The sequence below is a fragment of the Onychostruthus taczanowskii genome, unplaced genomic scaffold (assembly GCF_017590055.1).
Source record: "Onychostruthus taczanowskii isolate IOZ18803 unplaced genomic scaffold, ASM1759005v1 scaffold22, whole genome shotgun sequence".
NCBI lineage: Eukaryota > Metazoa > Chordata > Aves > Passeriformes > Passeridae > Onychostruthus > Onychostruthus taczanowskii.
Genome location: NW_024499462.1, coordinates 10,750,126 through 10,775,131, shown reverse-complemented (window position 1 = coordinate 10,775,131; position 25,006 = coordinate 10,750,126). Strand labels below are relative to the sequence as shown.

Below are 25,006 nucleotides of genomic sequence, written 5' to 3'. Positions count from 1 at the left end.
TGGAAACAAATGCTGGAGTTTATTTTAAATTAGCTTAGAAGTACATGTACTAGATATGCTATCTTTGGCTGGGGGAGCAAATGATGATAACCTTATGAAGTCCTCTTAAGATATAACAGCAAGAAAGGAAGTGCACGTGTTTTGCATGGATTAACTTTTCAAGCTAAATCAGCTATTCCCATCCCACAGTTTTTATGGTGAGAAATTATGGGTCTCCTAGCATTTTCAGTGTTCTTGCAGTTTTATTTTGTTTTACTGCGGTTTTATTTATTTTTTTTTTAAATTGCTACAAAATTTGCTTTTCTATTTTAAATAGGCTTGTATTTCGATGGGGATATATGTTCAATAAGCAGTAGTAGGCTAGAAGTCCTCATTCAGTCATGAAAATAATGCTAATATGTAATGATGAGTACCAGTGAACATATTGTTGAGGCTCTCTATAAGCAGGAGGGATTGAAGTCTGTCATTATTCTGTGTATGTTCTTTATGAACTTAATTAGATTATTAGGTTATTCCCTTACATCTTTATAATCTATGAACCAGTGCTACTTCAGTGTTTGAGTGAAGGCTTGTCATCTCACCAGTACCTGGAAGGAAAAGTGTGCTTGGAAGACATCAAAAGGCCACACAAGGTTCATCACTAGCCACTGGAAGGGTTCACAAGCAAGAACAATTACCATGTTTTTGTTCAGCCAAATAAATTGAAGTCCATAAAGCCCAATTTGTCTGTACTAACACAGTGAATCAAGTGGAAACTGTAACTACTGTTACATGTATAGAGAAAGATTTTTCTAACTCACAGAGTTGTTTGCTACACTGAAGAAGAGCAGAGTACATTAAAATACTGGGAGGTGGTGTGGATTTCTACGTGACTTGCAAGCCCCTCAGAATTACATGGTCATCACCAAACAGAGCCAAGCCTGCTCAGGGTCTCATGTGATCCTCTAACATACCTCATGCCAACATCCTGCCCTCTCTTCTGGAAGATGCTGGTTTAAGTTTATGACCTGTCTTTCTTATCTGTGTATTTAACAAATGTTTGTGTTAGAGAGTAAATTCTGTAGCCAGCTATACGCTGTTTGAGGGTGCAGAAGAAGCAATCAGAGAATGTAGTGTTTATGACACTACTTTGCTGTCATAAACAGGTTTCAGTTCTTCTCGTTTCCTTTTTTTTTTTGTCTTTCCCCATTTAAATGCTGATCTAACTTGGCCAACTTCAGATTACTTATTTTTTCTAGTTTATAATAATGTGACTGAGAGCATAATCAGTCCTTCATAGTTTGAAATAGGAATATTATTTATGTTCTGTGATTGCTAAAGAAAGGAAATATAATAGCACAGAAAATAGAAAAATGAAGGTAAACACTTTCTGAAACAGAGCATGTTGCAGGTATGATAGAGGTAGAGCTGGAGACTTCTGTATTCTTGTGGGCGAATATTTCTCAATTTTTCAAAGCAGATTTTTTTGTTTTAAAACCAAATATTGATGCATATAGTACAGTTTTATGTTCCAGTTTCTGTTAATTATAGTACAAACTGGAATACTATACAGAATCTAGTTCTTACAATAGTCTTTCACTAAAGAGTCAGTGGAAGAGTTTGCAAATGTGCCTTTTTTCCCAATATCCTGTATGAAAAGTCTTAAAATTATGCTTATTGCATGCAGCCCATACAAAACTGGTAAATGAATTGTTAATATTTATTGTAATTTTTACTAAATTAAGATGTAAATAGCATGAAATGTTATATTTTGTGGTTTTCCATATCTAAGTGGTCCTATTGCTATGATGAATACCTTTTATGAGCTTATTTTCATGACAGTTATGGCACCCATGCCAAGAGTCAAGGTGGGGGAGATGATTCTGAACAAAAGAAGGTGCAACATTTCTTAAATAAATAATTTCTTTAATCCATTGTGAATTACATGACCAGTTTGCAGGCAATCATAAGTGGATCTATAAGCACCTTCCTGTTGTGTCTAATTTTTACTTTTCTCTCTTTGAATCTCACCTTTATCCTCAACACTGAAGATAATAACCTTTTTTCACACCACAACAAAGGTGTTGAAACCCAGTAACAGCAGTTTCAGAACACATGGAGCTAAGTTTTAGGATTATTAAGAAAAAGAAAGGGGGAGGGGGAATAGTGAGACCCTGCCCCCCAACTTCTAATCTAAATAAACCTTTCTAGACTAATTGTAGAAACTAGATGGATCTTTCTTCATTAACCAGTATGCTTTTAACTAGTGATTTTACAAGTCTGAAACAGGTGCAATGTGTCACGCAATTTATGGGTCCCAGTGCCTGCCATAAAGTATTTTATGATGGCTGTGTTCTGTGTTATTAGTAGCTGTCTTTTTCTGCAGCCATTGGTGTTTGATAATAGTCTTAAAACACCCAAAATTACTTACCTGCAAGCAACATTCCATAGTCCCTGTTGACAGTTTGAATAAGTTTAGTGCCCTTTTGTTGTACTTTACCTTCAAAACAAACTGATTGAACCATCAATAGCTCCTGGAAGCTGACAGAGGCATGTCATCTGGTCTAACCCTCTGATAGTAGGTTATCTGTGGGAGTTAACCTCCCTGCATTGTTAACCGAAATGTTTTATGTACTATGCAACTTTAGGATACTGCTGTGATAACCTTAGTAACTAAGTCATACATCACAGTAAAGAGATTTTGTGCAACAAATAACCCTGGATTAAATTTACAAGGGTTGAATTGATATTGTAGAGTGTTCATTCCCAGGCTTTGGTAATCCTTTCCTGTATTTTTTTATGGCAAACTTGTGTTGCATTTAGATTGAAGCTGCATTTTCATGTTTCTGGCTAAAACATCCAGGAAGCTTGCTGTTTTTCTTCAGCCATTTAATATGAATGTATTGCATTATTTTCAAATCGCATAGATACCTTTTATCCCACATTTAGTAAAAAGAATATTAATAAATGAGATTACATTTTGAATCACCTTTTAAAAGAATTAATTGCACATATACCTTCCTTCTACCAGTGGGATAATATTTGTGGTACCTACTTTTTGGTATTTGCTCTGCTTAAGGAGCGCAAGTTTGAAAGAAAGAACCAACCCCAAACCTGTGACATGTGGAGTAGTTTGCTGTTTAATTTGTGTGGGTAGGGTTTTTTGGTTTTGTTTCTGGAATTGACAAGTACTAGTGCTAATTCTGTTTTTTGAAATGCAGTCAGGATGGCTTAAAAATACAAAAATACATTTGTATCAAGGAATGCTATTATAATTTTAAGCTCTTTTGAAATGATTGAGAGACTGACATTAGGGCTGTGATCCAAAGTCAGCATAGATGACAGTGCTGTCTTATTCTGTTGTCATTTTTGTTGCAGCCTGCTTTTCAATGGCATATTTCATTCCATCATTAAACATTTGCTGATTTTCTAATACTGATGTTTTCTTCACCTGAATATTCATCTTTTCTCACCCTACACTTAGTGGGTGTCTTTACTCATTTTTAGCTTCACTCTTCTTCACTCCTGACATATTGTTTCCTTCTGTACATGTCTTCATTTGAAAGAATCTGTTGTCATCAGAGCTTTTCTGCCAGTAATGCAAGATGGATAGCTTCTCCTCCAGTGAAAGATAAGGGCCAGGAAAATGCCAGGGAGGACTGGAAGGGCAGCCAGGAAAGCTGGAATGAGTCTGAGAATGTGTCTGTCTCAAAGGTCTGTAGCTGTTGTTTAAAAAAATGGTCTTAGGAGATGTTCTGGTTTGTGAAGTGACTTTTTTTCTTCTACCAATATAATTGAGAGCCATAGATTGAGGATTCACATTTCAATTGTCTGAGAATTTCAGAACTGAGTATTGTCAGTTAAGTTGTTAACAATTTATGAAGGTGTTGCTTCAGAGGAATGGTGTACTTGATGGAAAGCTTTATTGCACCATTACATTTTGCTTGGTTTTAGAAGGGGGAGTGTTCCAGTAATTTTCACGTTTATCTGGTTTTGACAACAGTATCATAAGATAAACTTTTACCTTTTCAAAAAATTTTTTAGTGTTTTGAGTTTTTTTTTTTTTTTCCAAAACGTTATGCAGAGTTTTCTATTTTTTTAATTTCTTCCTCCCAGTGCCAGAGAGGATCAGTGTGATGAGGAGCTCTCTGACTGACTTGGGGTTTATGTAAAGCAGCTAGGCAGGGGAACATTATCATCACCTTTCTACCCCCTGCCAGGAAAAGTCTGATATTGCCCTCACTTTGCAGTGTCTGCTTCACATTTGGTTGACTAAATGCAAATGATTTGCACTTGAAGTGATTAGATATTTGGATTTGCCATGGTTGTGCCTTGCTTTGATTTTGCTCTGCCCTGTTCTCTCCCTGCGCAAGCGAGAAGCCAGTAGTATTTTTCTGAGACTAGAAAGCTGCTACCCTTCTAGTAGAAATGATAAATAGAATATAATACTGATGAATCCTAATAAGAACTCAGAATTCTTAAAATATATTTCTCATAAATAGTCTCTCCATGTGTGCTTCTGCACTTAATCCTGAGCTGGAATCTGTATTCTGCGAGGTCACCTTGTCTCTCTGGTGGGATCAAATTGGAATTCTCCTTCCAAATGCTGATCATTGTGTTTTTAGGAAAACATAACAAAAAATTCAAAGAAGTGTTCAGAAATGGTAAGAATTCTTGCAGAGAACTTGGCTGGCAATTTCCCATGTCTCAGATTGATTTTCTCCCACAGTGTGGGTTGGAATCTTTGGTATCACTCAAAATTCCTTTTCCCAAACAGGCAGTGCAAAACAATTTCCAAGTTATTCTGTTCCTTGGTATGCTTTATACCTCACTCATACACAGAGAGAACATACAGGTCCATGGTGATTATTGTGTTTGATCCACCAGTGTAAATGGTTTTGGCTCCCTTTGAGAGAATACAGTAAGTATTATAACTTGCACATAAGCTACATTGCAAGAAAAAGGTGAATATGGAAAGGAAACAAAAGCTCTTGTTATTTTTGGCTGCCATTTTTTTAGTCATCGATTCTGTGAGTATGTCTTTGTGCATTACTGGATTTTAACTGTGTGTATTTTGATATCTGTCAGATATTTTGTCCTGCACAAATTGACAAACCTGAAATTTCTCGATACTCGGAAAGTAACCAGGAGGGAGAGAGAGGAAGCCTTGATAAGAGGTGCCTTCATGAAAGTGGTTAAGCCCAAGGATGTGAAGGTAGGAGAGTAAATGAAAGTGGGAACAATTACATGATTCATTAACACTATTTTTAAATAACTCCAAGAGCCTGGCTGCATCTTTTGCTAAGGTAAAAAAAGAGGTGAAACCTTTCATATGAAAGGACTGATAAATGTGGTCAGATGGGGGACAAAAGCCTTAGTAATTTTTCTGTGTTTAAATGTAGAAATTTACAGGTACCTGTCTAATGGGCTGTGGCCATGTTATCAAATTTCTGGTTTCAACCTCTGTTTCACATACCAAAGTAACTAACATGCGTCACTGAGCTTAAAAGAATATTTTTACCCCGTCCAATGAAATGTAACAACTGTGTGGCATACTTTTGTGAAAGAATGCAATTTTTTCTGTCAAGTTGTCCCCTGCCTTGTGTATTAAGCTTCTATTGCAGAGCTCTCACACCTGTGGTGTTTACTGGCTTTTATGAACTAGTTGATTCTAATTTTGTATTATGTTACTTAATGTGGTGTCCTGCTAATAAATATTGACAGCATCAGTGAGACAGTTTCAGTAATCTGAGCATTTAATACACCTTCCATCAACTCTGGGCATCCTGCTGAAGCAATCAGAATGAGAATGTGAATTCTCCACTTTGCCTTCTTTTTCCATTGTTGATCAGTACCTGATAACAGCAATCTGTGCTGTGCTCAGAGTGCTTTAGTACTGCAGATCTTTCTTGAAATGCTGCTCAAGTTTTCAGTCTACTTGCATTCTATTTGCTGCTTTTTCTCTAAAGTATACCATCAATAATTTATTGCAGATTTCCAATAATGCTGAATAATAATGTAGTGGTTATGGAAATGCACTGTTTGGTAGCATAACAGTGTTGCAGGATAAATGCATTATCATGAGTACAATTGCAGTGTATTACAAATTAAATCAGACTGATTAATTTATAACTACTAAAATGTTAACAGTTCTAATACAAACATTGCTTTGCTATTTTGTTTACCGCTGCCTTTAGTTATTTCAGCTTTACATATGTAATGAATGGAATAAGTTATTTTTAAGCTGTGATAGACATCCTATTCACAGCAAACCGTCTTTGAATCTGGCCAAATGCAACAGCTGAACTGTGTTAGGTGTATCATATGTATGTCATCTTTTACAATTCTTCTTATCTAATCAGATTTTGGGTCTGGTGAAGATTTTAAAAAATTATCTAGCAGTTAGATCTTTCATTTAAGAATCTACTCCATGAATTGCATCCAGCTTAATTGTGTAAGAGAAAAAAAGTATCTCTCAAATTTGAAGTTACTTTTCTGGATTAAACTTCTTTTTAAGTCAGTAGCTAAGGGTAAATTACTTTAAAAATTTAGGGATAACGTCTTTAACTTTTATATCTACAATTGAACCTTTTGTATAGTTTTGAATTATTTACCCACTAAGTCTTATGGTAAACCATACACTTATTTCAGAAAATTTGCAGAAGGCTCCAATTTACTGTTGTTATTGTCATACTAAAGAGTTCTTTTCTTCTTTATAAATGGTTCAGTACAAATTACTGATGGTAAAATCATTGTAAATTATTTTTATGGCATGAATTAATGCTTCTTAAGGTGCTACAAAATTACCCTCATCATACAGTATTATATACATATCACAGAAGTGGCTAATTTAAAATAAATATTAAATTTGATGCAAGTATTGTAAAGCGCTCCAAATTGTTTAGAATTTGTGCTTATTTCCTAGGATATTAATGCTTACAGTACACATGCATGCAAGCTCTTTCTATGTCTGAGAAGACTCAGAATTTTCTCTGCATATATGCTTTGAAATGCAGCTATGTGTGTGTACAGCCATTGACAGCTCTGCCTGAAGACCACAGCCAGCAGCATTCCTCCATAAATCACAAAGATGATGTGCACGATATCTGTACTTTTGAGTTCTGTCATGTGTTATACATTGCATACATAATGGGTTTTTATTCTCTAGCCTTCCTATTTCCTGTCTTCTCTGTTCATCAGCTCCCCTCCCACATAGCTGTCAATATTTTTGACCAGCTTCAGCCAGATTTAACAGGCAGGTACTGGTCATATATTTTAAGATGTCTGAAACTAGTTAGAGATTACACCTTGATCCAAACTCAGAGGAAGATTGCAGCATATCCAGTATATCAGAAAAACTCCTTAATAAGTTGACATATGACCTTGGTGATAATCAACTTCCCAATAATTTTGTTTTTTTTTTCCTTTCACCTAAGGTAGCAGGCACAGGGTCAGCCTATGCTTACCGGGAATGGAGATGCAGTGATTAGTATTTATGTTGGTGGATGCCACATGAAAATCTTCTGCCAGATTTAGTAACAACAGTGGACCTTTCAGACCTGCTTTTTCAGGAAAAAGCTCCTAAAAACAACAAACAAACAAAAAAATCCTAATTTACCTGTCTTTTTTCCCCCCATTATGATAAGTAGAAGATGGTGTGGCTTATTCAGCATAAAAGGCAGACTGATGATCTAAAGAGGCTGTGATGTGGGAAGTTGTTTTCATTTTAGTCTTGACATGAAATACTTGGGAGAGTAAAATACCCCACCAAGAAAAAAAATACACAAAATGAGAATAAAAGCAAGAAATTTCCGTCTGACTAGTTTGTGTTTACTCAAATGCGAAAGTATCTAGCAATCACCAGTCATCACTGAGTCATAAATATTTTATTTTGTATAAATTTTTTTTACTTTCATTATTCCCTATTTTATTTAACAGAACACTACACTTTCTTGTGCTTTGCTTCATTTCATCTTTTGTTGGAAATGCATCTGTTTGTGATATGACTGTCTTATGGAAAGATACAATCATTTATTAGAAAACAGTTTAATGTTACAATGCAGTATTCCTTCTCACGATGTAGGTGAGCTAAACTTCATTTTTCTGTTATGTTTATGTTTTCTTTTGTCAAAATATTGAACATTGTATCATGCCTGCTTTTAATAAAGACTGGGGAAGTCTGGCTGGATGAGAGGCATTGAGCCAGATGAGGAAGGCTTGTTTAATGACCAGACCATGACCTCATTTCACTGGCATAAGTGTAGCTCAAAGTGGAAGATGCCTGTCCAGTGTGAAGTGTGTTTCTGGGCATGACAGCATTTCACATCAGAAAGACAGCTCAAGAATACGACAGTCAAAATTGCTTAATTGTGTCCCGGCTTTGTAATTATTCATCTGTGCTTCTACAAAGAGTAGAGTTGTCATTTCTTGACATAATTATTTAAAACTGTACCCCTCTTTGGTTTATAGGTATATGAATTGTGCTTCCAACTGTTTCATTTTTCAAACTTAGGGATGCAAAGCAAATGTGATTTGAGAAAATATGTTAAGACTACACATTTTTACATTGCATATGATATAAATGAAATGAAATTATGGTGTATCAAAGCACATAATTTCATATTTTAAAGGTCTGTATTCATGATCATTTAATCTAGATGATAAAATGTGGATATATCCATTTAAGTGTGTTGCTATGAATAGATATACGCTGTCATAAGTCTCTTTAAATATAAACTTAATTATTTAATACTGGGTCAGTCTGCTTGCTTTTAGCAAATACATATATTTCCCAATATTCCTCAACCCCTCTTCCCTTACTGCATTTTTTAAGGTTAACATTTTAATCTGTTTTAGTTTTGGTAGTGAAAAAAAGCAGATGGCATTTTTTCACCAGTAACAGTTTTGTAGTTTATAGGGCCAAATCATTGGCAGGTATCCTTAGTTATACTTCCAATTAAGAAACTTAATATTAAATGGAGTTATTCTGCTTCCTTGCAGCTTTACCAAAAGCATATTGTCCACTTCCTTTGAGGGAACTCTGTACAACAAAAAAAGGCATGGTATGGGTGGTTTGAATTTTTCAATATTTTTTCACTCTCAGATGCATTGTTTTCATCTCAAGTTATAATTATGAAACCTGACATAGCATTTGTTCTCTAAGGAGCTAAGATGGAGACACTGAAGCAGAAAGGCAAGTCTAATATCTGCATTCCATGTAATAAATGTCTGTGATTCATGTCCACAGTGTTACTTGAAGTGTTATTTTATTACGATAGGAAGAGTAAGTATTTAGGCAGTACCATTAAAGAAATAAGGTGAGATAAAATCTGCAGTGTTGCTTTCAGATCATTGGCAGTATTCTCGTCTTTAAGTGCATAGGAAAAGCTCTTTATCAAAGTGAGCAGTGCTGATATATGCTTCTATTAAAGTCAGATGAGGCATAAGGAATGATTTTAGTAATTTTTGTCCCAAACTGTTTAACAAGAATCATACTTTTCTTCTTCTACCTGCTTCCATGAATATAGGCAATACATTTTTGCCACTATATCTCATGGACCTTTTTACACTCCTCCCCCAGATAGGAAAACGAGGCTGGTTTTAAAAAGTAAATGAAAGGAGACAGATAAAACTTTGGAGAACAGCTGCATTGCCCACAGTCTTTCTCTTTTTACTATTGCCATTGTGTAGAGATCTTGATGTGTGTATTTAGAGCATTTGAAAAACATGCAGAGTAAAGGGCTTCTAAAGTATGAAGAATCATTGTGTCAGTGAACTGCCAGGTCATAAGATACCTCTTTGAGAGACCTTCCACAGAACAGGGTTTCTTATTGTCAGATATGAAAATTTCACATACCAAGACAAAGACATGAATGTAAGACTCCAATTTAGACTGTGATGCAGTAAATATTATTTACTTTAAGGACATTGTAGCAGTCATGCATTCATCCATTTTACTCTTTGGAAAGTTTAGGTATTTTAAGCAGAAGTCCATAACATATTTGGTTCATAACCTGCTGTAATTCCAGCTGTCAAGAGGGAAGAATGGACACGTGTGGGTCATATGTGTATTAGGGTAGGGAGAAAGACTCTTCTTCAGTGTTGGGTCTCACATTGATATTTCTCAAAAAATATCCTCATATGTTCTTTGGGCAGGTATTTTGTGGGCTACATTTTGCTATCTTAATTCCTATTAAAATTGCAGAAGGAAAAAGGTGATGTCTCTTTCCTAAAAATCTTCCCTTAAAAAAAAGTTCATGATTGTCATGAAGCCTGTGCCATTTTAGCCATTAATGTTCCCAATGAATTTTTCAGGCAGGAAGGGGTGTTATTGCTGGAGCTCTGGCCTGAATCCAGTTCAGGTGATTACATCTGCCTCTGTGGATTTCTCTACAGTCTCCATGTACTGAGGCATTCTTCTCTACCTTCTGCCCTAACCTCTTCTGTAATGCTGCAGTGTGCTAGTTAACCAGCTGCTACTCTGCACTTGAAATGTGTGTATCTTTTAGTAGTAGTGAGCAAATTATCCCTTTGTAAGAATTAAAATTTGTAAAGCACTTGAAAATTCTCAGATGAATGGCAAAAGGCTCTGTATATAATTGATGCCTCCATTGAATTGAAGAGATTATTGTGACAACTTGTTCATTACCTCTGGGTTTTTCATTTTTTTGGATTTGTTTTGTTTTTTGGAGTTTTTTTTTTTTTTTAAATTTTCATTTGTGGGTTCAGTTATATGGAAGCTTCAATAATTACAAGCTGGCTTTTGTATTATCTACTCAGTCTATTCAATAAAATGCCATTCAGCAGAATGTAACACTATGATATCTGACAGTAGGATCACGATTGTCTTAGATTCTTAGGGGATCAATATGGCTAGAGTTTTATTTTATAAGGATTTTTTCTGGTTTTCTTTTGAAGATAGAAGCACTGCTGGAGCAGAGCTTCTTGTAAATGCTCTTTTCTAATACAATGGATCTCATAATCAGATGACACCACTGTTAAGCACAGGAGTTGTTCATATGTTGAATTTTGTTAAAAAAGAAAAATGGATTTAATATGGCGTTGGCAAAACTCTTGGTCAGCTTTTGTCTACTCTTATGTTCCCATAGGTGAGTCTTTTTTTTTTTTTCCTGGACCTTAAGACACAGTATGCCACATGTACTCAGTCGTTTTGGTGAGTTATTCCCATTGAAATAGTAGTAGTCTCAAGAATCATGGTTAGAATTTATGTCAATTTTTAGCCATGAAAGAAAGGTCCAATTGTAATTTTTCTTTTTTCTTTCTGGAAACTGTTTGTCATAGCAATATTTCTGGAGGAAAAAATCAGTGGCAAACTATTACTACCATAGGATATATCTGGAATTTTGCACAGGTTTACAAGTTGGAAAGAACTGTCCTGGCTGATTTTATATTTAGTGCTTGTTTTGGCTGTGGTTGGGTGTCCCACAGTTTTCACAGCAGGCTTGGCAGTGTATTTGTGTGCTGGGTTAAGATAAGGCCTGGCTTTGCTGATTCACTGACCCAGGAAAAGTTCCCCAGCTGTTAGAGATAAACGTGGTCGCAAGGGCCACTGCCAGTGAAGACAAACATAATTTCTTGTTGTGATCTTCTCAGGAGCGTCTCTTGCAGCAAGGAACAACTAAAGAACCATGAAATGTGATGCAAATGCAAATACATCATACAACATCTTATAGTGAAATGAATGCTGTGAAATGAGTGCTAGGTTTTGGTTTTTTAGTGTTGCTGTAGTCAGATGGAATCAGGACAGAAACTAAAGGAAAGGTAAAATGAATGCACTAATATTTCTAATCACTTTGGAAACAGTGTAAATGCCCAAAAATAGTAGTCTCGTGCCATTTTTGATACTCTCAGTGTACAGCAGACCCCTGTAGGGGTGACAGATAAGTATTTTACATAGGAGATGTAAGTTTTTTTGAAGCCACCATGGGAGACCAGGCACGGAAACTGTAGAGTGGCTAAAACAGCAGTAGAAATTTGTGTTTAAGCAGCTGAATCCTGCCTTTCCTGTTGTGCTAAAAGGGAGATTTGTGCTTGAAATATTGGCAGGTTAAGAACACCAGAGCATTACAAAATATAATCCTTCCCTTCACTAACATCAGCAAGAGTGTGGTCCAAGAGTCAGATAGGGCTGTGATGGGGTCATCTCCTAAAAGCTCAAGCATATCAGTCATTCTCTCTTCATTAATGACTAAGAACATGACCATTTTAAAGCTGCTTTATGAGTTATTTCAGGAAAAAATATTAATAATTTGTTTTCAGAGAAGGGCTAATATTTCTTCCCTTGTCTCCACCCTTAGCAGAAATGTGTAGGCCAAAGGGCTATTTTGTAAGAAATCCTGAACTTTTTTGCTTCTGAGTTTCTGAAACTGCTGCCTTTGACAAAGACAAGGCACAGTTTCATCTGCTCTCTTAAAAGCATATTGAAGGTACAGATTCTGGTTCCAGCTCCTGTATTTTAACTGAAGCTGATGCTACCATTTTCTGATTTTGTCCATCTTGCAGACAATAGACCTGGCATAAAATCTTTAAGATTTGGTGACTTAGGTCATGGATCTGTGTTTCAGGGGAAAATCAGAAGTTCATTGGGAGGATAAAAAACTAAAAAATATTTGTGACTGAGGAATGATGTTCTCTTTGAAGGAATTAGTGAGATTATAAAACTTTTGCAGGAAACTGTTGCCCTAATTTATCTTATTCATCCTAAAAAAATGTTCATAGAAAAACATAAAAATAGTAATTAACTCTGTAATTAGAAACATGTCTAAAAATAAATAAGGAAAATATTCAATCACACTTTAAAAATTGCATCCCTTAGAATCCTGTTCTGTGAATTATCTGTTTTAGAGGTGGGTTTTCTTGAGACTTTAGCAGACAAGGAATCTGCGCTTATGCATTTAATTTTCAAATGTATATAAGGTATGCTTCAGTTGTAATGTATTAAATGTTTTTACATCAAGGAACCTAGTAAAGGCATGTGCATTGTCCCAAAGATGATTCATTTCTCTTTCAGCCTTTGTGGGGCTTGAAAACCTTAGACATTCTTTCATGTAAAAGAACCTGTGGGATATTTGCTTAATGATTAAATTACCGTTGCCTCTGTGATGCTAACTTAGGAGCTTGAAGCAGGAGATGAAGTTTTTTCTTACATCAGTACAGCAAACTGTGCTATGTATCTTATTCTGGTGAATTTCATTAGGAAATGTATCATCTGGGTTAAAATAAAGGGTAAATTCAGGACTGAGAAATTAAGACTTTTTTTCTTAACACATTATAAGACTAAACATACAACTTTTCTCATGTAACAGTTACAAACAGTTCACTGTGTAGGCCAAATGCTCTCTAATGCAGTAAAATTAAGAAATAATATGCTTTGAAAGTGATTTATGAGTGTGGTTAAACTGCCAGATTTACAAAGAAATAGTTCAGATCTTGGGAAGCCTCAGGAGTCACGTCAAAAATGAATTTGACCATGATTTAAACTGCTACTTTTCTTACATGACATTTAATATGTGTACTTTGGAGGCCCATATGTCTTTAATAAAATAGCATTAAGTTTTAAATATGATATGAATGCAGTTAGTTTCTAAATTCATAACCTTTTCCACAACTCCAAAATGCTAACCAATAAGGGAGTCACACATGCAATAAAACATAAACCTTAGAAAATAGTTTTTTATTAGAACGGTTAGACATTTGGCAGCTGAGTTGTAATGTAATAAATACGTGCAGCCAATGTGGGTTTATCAGTCTTTGTTTACACTGGAAGCAACTGGGACCAGACAACTAATTATAACTGAGGAGCAAAGGTCATGAAAAGAATATTTTGTCCAGTGAATCTGTGCTTGCTAGGCAAACCCTATAATGCTAAGAAAAGTAATTTATTAAAAAGAAACACTACAGCATGCTTCCCAGTTGAGTTTGTCAGAGAATATAATGTTTATTAGAGAGTCATGTACTTTAACACTGTTCTGAAGTGCTAAGTGCTTCAAAAATCATGAAAATATAGACACGGGAAAAAAAACCATACACAATTTACAAAGGATTTAAATGTTCAGCAAATGGTGGCCAAAGGAGTTCAGTGTTTCATGGAAACAGCAAAATGGGAGTCCTGTCTATGCTGAAGTTAATAAAAACAAAAGAATGCTATAATATTTTAGGGGTTTTTTGGTGCAATTTGAGGTATTCTACTAATATTGTTAAAAGAATGTCTTTTGACTTTATTTTCTGAAACAGAAGCTAGCCCACAGCAAAAACAGCTTTTTCAGTAGCTTAAGCTTTTACTCAGAACAGAAAATTGAGGTTTGCTTGTTGAGTTCCTCTATTTATTCAACATGCATAAAACAATACCGCAAGCCTGTTCACGTTTTCTAGGTAGTCTGACTTTCTAAGTACTGGCATTGAAATGGTGAGAGAGGTGTGAAAAGACAGATTTTTTGTGTACTCTGAAGTGTGTGGGGAGGTGGGGCATAAAGTCTTGATTGTGATATACTTTTCCTTTAAAGTGCTTTTAGTGATTTGATTTCTGGTTAGTGTTGCTCTAGAAAAATGACAAAAACTAAATTAAAAAAGTCTGCTTTGAGATGTATTGCAAAGTATATATTCAAATGCTAATCTCTATTCCTCCAGAATTATGCGTCCCCTAGAGCATCCAGAAAATTATTAACAGCATGTAATCCAGTTTGAATGCATCTTTACTCTGTTAGCCAAATCTTTACATAATACAAATCATTCTACCTATAAAAGCACAAATATGTTATTGTTCTCAACAGGCAATTTAATGCAGCTATAGGGAGGAGAATAAGAGAAAAGAAGATTACAAGCTAGCTGATCATGCTTTTATTTCTCTTAAATCTCTCAGCATTTCTCTGTGGTTGTACTTGTTTAAAGATTGTACACAACTGTGCTGTCTATATGATTTGGAAAGCAAATCAGCCTAAATATGAAGTTTCAATGGGTGTAGTTTTTAGGGGATTTGATACATTTATCACAAATATACATTTTTCCCCAGAAGCAGTGCTGAACCTGTAATCTTTTTTTTTCATATAATTCTTTAGAAGACTCCAGTTTTGCTGTAGAGAGCTCAGTTATATTTGCCACCCAGTTGTGCAGCTTTAGCTGTAGAATAGCTATTAAAGTTAATTATTTTCTGGAGGGTTTTCTCAAAAGGACTATTCATGTGAATACATACAGAAAGCATATGAGCAAGGAAGAAACCAATTTTATTGAAATAATACACTGCTATCTCCAGTCATGCTGTGGAGTTAGGATCCTGCTCCAGTGGAACGATGCAAATGTGACAAAGTTTAGTTCACAATCCTTGTAAGCAGGAAAGGTGGGTCCATTCTGGCATATGTGTGCAAATTGTTTTTTTTTTTTATTGTTATGTTAAATTGTTTTATTTTTATGGGGTTTTAAAAAATTTTTATGTATTACTCCTTGCATTATTTTGCCACCTGACTCTGGCTTGTGACTCTCACTGAAAAGTTTGGCATCTATATGATAATAATTCTTTTGCTCTTTTGTGTTGCTTTATTTTCCACACACATGCCATTATGTTATACATCTACTACCTAATCACCAATGATTGGATATTTATGTAAAATGTTTAGATATGAGTAAGCAGTCAGCCTATTATTATTATTAATTGCATACAGATAATAAATGACATAAATGTTTGCTTTAAATTGAAAGGTGAAGGCACTAACTCAAGAGAAATCTGTCTAGGAAGAAGGATGGAGTAGGAGAGGCAGTGAATGTTCCTATTCTACCTGTTTTCATCAAGGCCATGAAGCATGAACTGGAAGAAACTGTACATAATTCAGTAGAAAAAAATATAATTTCTGAGTTTGAAATAGGGTGTAACCTGCATGTTTGCAGTTAGCTACAGTTCTTTGGATTGTTGAACATAAAGCATAAAATGTATTTGCTGCCGAGTCTTAGAGCTGTTCTTGGAGAACTTCCTCACTTTACATGCATTTTGGCAGGAGTTTTGTGTGTTCTTTCATATTGCATATTGTTCAAGAGAAGTCTAACATGTCACAACAGTAATCCAATGCCCCAGGACTGCTCAAATTTTTGACTATCTTGCTTTTGTATAATACCTCTCAGCTTTTTCCCTTCCTCTTATGTGATAATTTTTCATATCTTTATGGTCTGAGTAAGACTCTACAGGGCTATTTCTTCTAAATAACAAGTCTAAGATATTGTGTGCAATTTTGAAAGATGGAATGCTCTAACAGGCTAGGCAAAAGCACTGTGTGTGTTGCACCAAATTTTTCTTTGGCATGGAGAAAACCTTTGAATCTACGTTTATGTCTGTTGAGAAGGTTCTGAAGGAGTAGTTGCTGTGTGAGCAGTAGAAACAAATGTAGATCTGTGCCATTTCAAGTGGTCATTCCAAAGCAGACTACATTGAAATGTCTGCATGTTTCATTCTGGTTTCAAAACAACCAAACAATCATTTTATAAATATGCACAAGTGCTGCATTGGAAGATTTTCAACAGCAGATATACAGGTAATAACCTGAGAGGAATACTTTGGGTTTTATTGTTTATCTCTGATGGTAAAGGACTTGTACAGGGTGAGAAAATAATTCAGATTGTTAGTAGAAAAATGTCTTTAAATTGAGCTCATGTGCTAGGCCAGTATGCTGCATGGCTTCTCAGAAAAGAGCACACCTAACTTTCTGGGAAGCATTGCTGCAAGGCCATTGGCAGTTGCAAAGTAAGGAAAGAAAAAAATAGAATGAATTTTATTTTCCTGATTTATTTTTGAACATGAAACTAGGTATGTTATTTTTCATAACAACTTTTTGATTTAAAGGCAACAGCAACGTAACTTTCTGGGTCTTTTTCTGCCCCATATGTTTACCAGTTTCTCTGGAGAGAACTTCTGAAGACTTGTTGTTTATGTGAAGCACTCTTTTGCTGCGCTCTTTCCTCCACCTCCCTGCAAGCAGAAATGAATAGATATGTTGTTGGTAGAGAACTTACTTGCTTTGTCCTCTTGAGGTCATATTTTGGCTAGTGGGAAGTCTATTTTTTGATTTGATAAACCCCTAGTGGAATATGGTTTGGCTTGTAAAACTGCCGTACACAGAGCCAATGGTTGTCTTGTCCTTTATAGCATGGTCTTCCACCTTCTGCCCAGAATTCAGGGGAAACCAACAATCACTGGCTGAGGCAGTGTCACATGAGAACTGCTGAAAATTTATGGAGCTCTAATTAAACCTCAAATGCACTAATTCAAGCCCTATAAATCTTGTGTAATACTGGTGCAGTGAAGTTAACATGAGGGCTGATGTGGTCTGGGAGAACGAGGCAGATGCCTGATATTCTCTGCAGTTTTGCAGCTGGGAAGCAGTTATGTTGCAACCTAGGCTGTCCAGTGATCCCAAAGACAGTTCATAGATGTTAATTTAAAGTTCATTTTCAGTCAGGGGATGTTGAAATGTTGTGTGCAGATAGACCAGCCATTACAAATTTGAAAAGTCAGATTTCTTTTTTTGGCTTCTGTTGCTGGGGAGGTTTGGCTGAGGATTTTGCTTATACTACAGTTACCTGAAAGTGAGAGTAGGTTTTTCCAATCCATCAGTAACAACAATGAAAATATTGTTTTTTCCAATCAATGTATCGGTAACAACAATGAAAACACTGCATTATCAGGGCTACTGTTTAGATGGATGCATGATATATCTATTCTGTGTGGCAGAAAATATTATACTTTCCTATGCTTTCCTAAAGAAATAGATTAATCAAATACTAATATACCATGTAAATTGAAAATTGTAGCTACTTAATCTCGAGAGGGAAAAGAGATTAAACTGATGGTGTATCATTTTTTAATCTGTAATATTATCATGGTAGAATACTTTTAGTTGGTAAAAACTTTCTGTAATAAGAATAAAATAAATAATTTACTTATCCTCATGACTGCACTTCTTGGCCTAGGCTAAAGGGCCACCCCTTTCTATCTGTAGTAAAATCATGCCTGTGATGCAGTGGCTAGAAACAATTTACATTTTCAGCACAGCCAGTATTTTGTGCTTCCTTTTTTACACTACTCAAAGAAACACTTATTTTTCTGATGTAAATTGTATTGCAGAAGGAATTTTTTTTAAGGACTGTGGACTGTGTGTTTGGCTTACATGTAGACTTTCAGTGCTGGTTCTTTTCCATCCAGAAACAAGTTAGGAAAATGGCACAATCACTTTTTACTGTGTTAGGGCCATAGTAAAACCTCTCTACCAAGAAAAGCAGATGGGCCAGGTAAAAAGAAAATCTTGTACTCATAAGGCAGCCTGCAAGCATAATTTACCACTATTGGAGGATTGGTAGCATGGCCGTGGTGTGTGCAGATTCGGACATACGTTTGTGTGCTATTTCCAGCCCTCCAGGATTTGAGAAGGCTTTTTGAAGGCTAAGAGCTTCGTTGTCTTTACAAAACCTTCTCTTTCTCCGGGTTCTGTGTATGTTGAGAAGTCTTTTAAAGCCCTGTGTCAGATCTGCTCTTCGTGTGAAGTCTTTATAAATATTTATATAGCCCTACTGAGGAAGAGTCAATCCATTAGACTGCTTTAGGCTAAGATTAGCACTTCTGAAGCCTATTTAACCAGATACGAGTTTACTTTATTTAATATCATTAAAGAGATAGTAAAAGAAAGCTTCTTTATCAGATAATGGTAAGATCCATGAAACAGGTTTATTAATGTCTAACTATCAAATTATACTTGCCTCAAAATTCATGGAAGTAGCATAGTAATTGCCTATTTGATTTCAGGCAGATTAACATGCTTGTTAATGTTGAAGCTGTTTCCAGTGTGTGCAAGGCCCTTGATGAGGTCAACAGCCAGCCCTGCTTTCTTGATTCACACCCAATGGAGCAGTGCTGGTTTCAGATTGTATGGCAGCTGATGATGACTTTTCTTTATTTTTTCTTCTCAAATATTTTATGGTGTTCATGCAGAAGCATCTTGTGATTCATACTTGACTTATACAGATAAATGTACCAAAACTTGCACATGTAGAAGTGAAGTGAAACAGCATCAAGTACATGTTGGGCTGCTAGTGGTGCAACACAGGCTGAAGATTTCCTGTCTTACTGTTAACTTCTAGGGGGGAAAAAAGGTATTTTTTGATATTTTTGGTAACATTGGAAACACTGGAAACAACTCTCCCAGGCAGAAGCATAACTTTATGGTTATTTTTGCAGACCTCTATAAAGGGTAAGTATATTTTGAGTTTACTCAATTTGCCACATAAGAGACATCAGTCATTGCATGTGTGGATGTCTATTTATAGTAACCATCCAACCACATACCTCTGAAGCAACCATTTCCTTTAATTTATATATATTTATTATCCCTGAATCTCTGGTATGTTTTCAGAATTCTCTTGGCAGTACTGTAAGAGTTCTGTAGCTCCTGAAACCATTATATTGTCATATTTTATATGTACCCATAAGTTGAGGATTATAAAATCAAGAAAACTGTTGTTGCTATTTCTTTGTTCTCTTTCCACCCTCCCTCACCCTCACTCTAGACTAACATCTAGAACGTGTTAGTCCCAAATTCCTTCTCTATCACTCAGAGAAAGAAACTCTGAGAGAAAACTATCAGGGAGAATCTTTATTCCTTCTAATTACTGCCTCTGAAGTAAGAAGTGATGAATGCAGTTCCTCAGTTCACAGCCCAGCCACTCCCACAACACAAATTGGGTTTTTTTTGTTTCTTTTGAACAAAGGTATTCAAATCTCCCTTTCTATCTCTATTTCTCTATCCATCCCTGCTTCCAAAGTAGGGCAGATAGACTCTCATAAATGGATTTGGAATAATCTTCAAGATGATGTCAGAATAACATGATTAAAGTACTTTTATGGTGCAAGAAAATGCAGTAATACTGAAACATTTTCTTTGCAGTCCCAACAGTTTAGGTTAGTTTGGTTAGTTTGCCTTCCGCTGTGCCTTTCCCCCTCCCACAGTCTCTAGAAAAAATGTAGGCTGTATTAGAAGGGATTGTATTTTCAGGAATAACTTTTTCTCTGTTTATTGTGCTTGTTGCAGCCCTATAAATATGAATGCTGTAGACTGTTTCAATTACGTACATTTGACTTTTTTTTTTTTTAATAAACCTTCTGCAGAAAGCTCTGGAGCCACTAACTATAAGTTCTATAATTGACTCCTCTTTTAATTCCCTTTGAGTTGTCTTCTGTAACAGTGCTTTTTTTTCTCTTTTTCATTAAAGTTCCTCTAATTAAGGTCATTACAGGAAGTAAGACTCAAAGTAGCAAGTGTAGGATTTTAACTATAAATTTATTTTGCTTAATTTCATTTTTCTGAATACCTTTAAAGTTGGTTCAGTACAGTCATAACTTCAAGTTCTTCCAAATGAAAAAGTAAGTTTTATTTCTCTAATTCTCTCTCTTTTTGAGTGACTAAAATATGGTAATTTGGTTTGTAAAGAGTACCGCTGCTGAGTTTTTGTCACCTTAGATCTGCACTTTGGTTGCTAATGAGTAGAACTGCAGCACTTGCCCTTGAGAAGTGAAAACAGGCTGTAAGTGTGGAGAGAAGGTGACTGGGAAAATCTGAATAGTAAGCTCACTATCCCTTTTTCTTAAAACAGCATGCCTATAAGTTACTTTGAGCAGCAATAATAGAGAAAAAGTTGTAAAAACCCAAGAAAAACATAGAAAATAATTGGTTGAGTGTTAACTGAATTAGAAGAACCTAGAAGTGTAAACCAGTTTGGATTTATTTCTCTTATGGCATCAGAGAAGTTGCAACAATTGAAGATAAGGCCAACATTTCCATTACTGAGCAGCTGCACAGAAGAAAAGCCCTCACTAAACTTTCTGAACACAACCCAGTTAAAGCAGCCTCATGCTTCCTGAGCACTTCAACAATTAAAACACACCCATTAACACACATTTATGAATGTCAGGGACTTTTGCTTGTTGTAAATCAATAAATACCACTTTAGTTAACAAATTCTGTTTCTTGAAGAGCAGTGTCCCGGGGTGACTACAACTGCTTGTGCCTGTTTTAAAGTACTTTTGGGTGAATTTAATCCTATCTAGTAGTTCCACTTAAATGTAGCATTTCTGTGTAAGTCTTATCAAAAGTGAACACATTTTTAATAGAAACTCTGTGAGTGTTGTGTTTTATCACTGTATTTGTCTGACTAATATTAAGAAAGATGAAAGTTTTACATACCATCCCAAAGATAACAAGAGCAAGTCCCACATCTACAGATTAGTTGCCTCTGAAGATCTGAGTCATGTTTTTCATATAAATCATGTGGAATGGCCCATTATGAACACCTTGTAAAACTCAAAAGGCTTTATGATGTTAATAGCCTCTGTGGTAGTGATTTATGGGCTAATTGGAGGCAAAATATGTTGCAGTGTGGGCTAAGAGGATGTGTTATCCTATCTGCATAAATAATAGTCTGTTATTGGTTGTGCACTTCAGAAAAGCAAGTGAAATGTCTATTACCTTGTATCTTCCAACTAGATTTAACATTTAATCTTTTACTTATGACTTAAATCAACCTGGTTAGGGACAAAATGTAAAGTTGAATCATGCATTAGTTTTTTCCCCTTCATGTTATCCATCACTGTACTAACCTATGAACTAAATGTAAGTTGTAACACTTGTAATCAGTCTATAACTGCAATTTATTCAATTGAAGACCATCTTATTAGTGTAAAAATAGTTTCAAGAGACATTTTTATAATGACTGTGATAAAACTTTGATGTATCCTAAAATGTGTGCAATGTAAGACATTTATAATAGCCCCAAGTGTAATATTAACACAGCCTTTTAATGCATGTAAAAAGAGATCAGTTGGTTTTGATTATATTACCCAATATAGGTTTGACTCTCTTTAGAGTTAAAGCATTGCTTGCTGGTTCTAAATGTCAAAATTATTGGAATTTGAAGACAGGTAAATGAAGTCCCTGTTTTTGAGACTGCCCTGTACTGAGCAGGTACAAAGAGGCAAAAAGGAGTTACTTTTCTACATGGCCAGTGTCACTTTATGCATGCGTGAATGTTGGTTTCTGAAGAGTGTTGTAATGACATCTTGCCCACTAGAGATCTGGTTATAAATTCCAAATGATAAATCAAGAGATAAATGGATAGATATCCCATCACCCTCTGTGGATTCTTGAATATAGTGGGAGTTTCAGCCTTTTTCTTTATTTTTAAAATTTTAAATTGTTATTTAAATATATTAAAATTTTGCCATTGTAAAGACAGGAACTTAAATTCTCAAAACAGCTGAATGGAGTATTTATGATTGGCTTTCATAGAAAGCTTCTCCAAATGATTTGAAATGATGGGAGAGAATATTATCACTTTCCCATAAAAGTTTTTCTTATAGTTGTCTGCTTCTCTATCTGTGGAAAATTTTGAAAAACTTTATAGAATTTCTATTTAAGATTCAAAGTTTCTTTAAAATCTTCAAATTTTAAGAATAAAGCCTCTCCTGCCCTTCATTAAACATAAAGGCCTTAATGTACATTTGCATTACTGAGAAATGGTTTTTTTTGGCGTGACATTATTGCATGAATGTTTCTTTTTAATCCTTTGAATGTCTTACTTTTCCTAAACATTTTTTCAGTGACCTTCTTATCTCCCAGAAATTATTTTGTCAGAAAATTTCCCTCACTTTTCTTTTTTCTACCTTTTTCTATGGTTATGTTTCATTAAAGTAACCAAGAACAAATTTCCTTGTCTTTCTAGGAAATCTATCTGTGTTTGATAAACCAGTAATTGCAGGTTATTATTACTTCTGTGTAAAGTGATGAAGTAATTAATTATAATAACTGTTTAAAGTATTGTTAGATTTTGGATTCTGTATCCTTCGGTAAAATAATATTGCATTTAGAGTGGTTACATAGCAATTTCACTGGATAAGAATGAATCTGTGGTGGTCTGTAAAAAAGTATGTTGGGGGGAAAAAGGGGGAAGAAAGATAAAAACAATTCCTCTGAAAATAGTGATTATTTAAATGTATAGTGCAGCAAGATATACCCAAAATCTTTTTGCTGTAAATTCAGAACTAATTGTCAGCTGGCTTTCTTGAGTATTTCTCAGTGACTTTTCTTTTTTAGTGAAAAATTCATAATAGGATATCTCCACTAGTTGTTCAGACAATTGTGTGACTGATTCCTTTGAGTTATTGATTATGGACAAGTTTTGCTGAAGAAACTAGCATTTCAGCATTATATAGGATGCTTTTATTTGGATTGACATTTTGGGCTCAAAATTCTGCAATTGCATTTTATGAGATACATTTTATATAATAATTTAACAACATTAAAATATTAAAACTGTCCCACCATGTGGAACAGTAGTTTTAGTACCTCTATCCTTTGTTTGCTGTACAAACCTCACAGTCCCTTTGTGAAGTAGGTGAGATATCTGGAGATAATACTGCTGAGTTGAAGCTCAATTGTTCATCTGTTTATGAGTTGAAGACTCATTCTAGGATGATTAGGGTGGAAAATCCTTTTCCATAAATCTTGCTGTAAACCATTATATGTATTATAGGCAGTCTGTCTTATCTGGTGTTGGTCATACTATGCTAAGTCACTTGGACGTGAGAGTTTGATGAGAGACAACTTCCAGAGTTACTATTCTGCTTTCATGTTCCAGGATATCTGAGTAGTCTGAATTCCATACCAGCGGAGAAATAATTAAATTTACTTTCCCAATTAAGGTCAGACTGAAGAGTAGCAATTGGCTTCAGAAAAAAGGCAAGTATTATTTAAGCTAGAAATTACTCTCAATGGCCAGGTCTTGGCAGATAGTTGGGCACCACTGTTTTTTGGAGGGACATGCTTCTTCCATCTAGTACAGGATAGAAAAGACTCAGTTAAGCTTGTTGGAATTTCTTTTATGTCCCTGGTTCAAAAGCTTTATATGTGCCAGTAAGAAATAACTTTGGGCTGAAACATCTCCTCCACCACTCCCCACCTCAAATCTTTGCCCAAGACATTACTGAAAAATAAATGCAAAACCTGAATGATTTGTCAGAGAAAACTCCTGTGATTTTAGGATTGCTGGAAGAATCAGCTGTTATAAACCACAAAAGCCTGTACATATGGTGAAGAAAGTAGCTCAAAAGTAATGTAAAATCTGACATAAATAAAATGTGCATATACAGGTGCATATTACGTACAAATGTGTATTATGGAATATAATAAAAAAAAAAGATGCAAGTGCTGAGGCATAAAACCATTTACATTATACCGTTTCTCAAAGTCTACAGGAAAATACAAAGGAAATGGTAAATTTTGCAAAGAAAGAGAGAAAAGTTTGTTAAAATATTTATTATCAGAAGATTTGTATGAACTTCCTACCTCATTACTATAAAAATATAATAATTCTATAGGTTAGAAAAAACCTATGTTTTATCTTAAGCCTGTGTGTTACTCTGGGGTAGACCAAGGCCAGGTTGGATGGAGTTCTGAGCAACCTGGTCTAGTGGAAGGTGTCCTGCAGGCAGGCAGCTGGAGTGATCTTCAAGATCCCTTCCAACACAACCTGTTCTACAATGCTATGGTTCCATTATAAGACAATTTTTAGAAAGGCATAGCACTGTAAATTAATTATCTGTAGAATAATTACTTAAACTTCACTCAGAGTAAAGATAGGTAGATCGTGATTGATAGATCAGTTGTGTCTGACCAGGTCATATCTTTACATAAAAATATTTAGTACTGTGAAGTGGATCTAATAAAGAGAGCAAAATTATAAAAATCAAAGCAGCAAAAATGGTTGCTCTTGCCTTTTTTTTACCTTCCTCATTCCAGATTCTTGGCATACATTTAGGTGTTATCTGAAAAGCAATTAGATTACTTGTCTTAATTAATTCATCTTTGGGATTTTTTGTGTGAGCTTTATGCCACATTTCTAGTGCATTCCATTCATTTTTTAGGAAGGTGTGTTTAGTATAATCTGTATTTATTTTACATGTTTCCTCTGTTGGATTTCAGCC

At 35.2% G+C, this 25,006-nt stretch overlaps 1 protein-coding gene across 1 annotated transcript in view; it reads left to right on the top strand.

The window, feature by feature from the left end:
- LRMDA (leucine rich melanocyte differentiation associated) overlaps positions 1–25,006 on the top strand; it is a 605,242-nt gene that overhangs the window by 353,993 nt on the left and 226,243 nt on the right. The window contains exon 5 of the mRNA XM_041404949.1: positions 5,068–5,194. Within this exon, the coding sequence (XP_041260883.1) occupies positions 5,068–5,194 (127 nt within the window). The remainder of the gene's footprint in view (positions 1–5,067; positions 5,195–25,006) is intronic.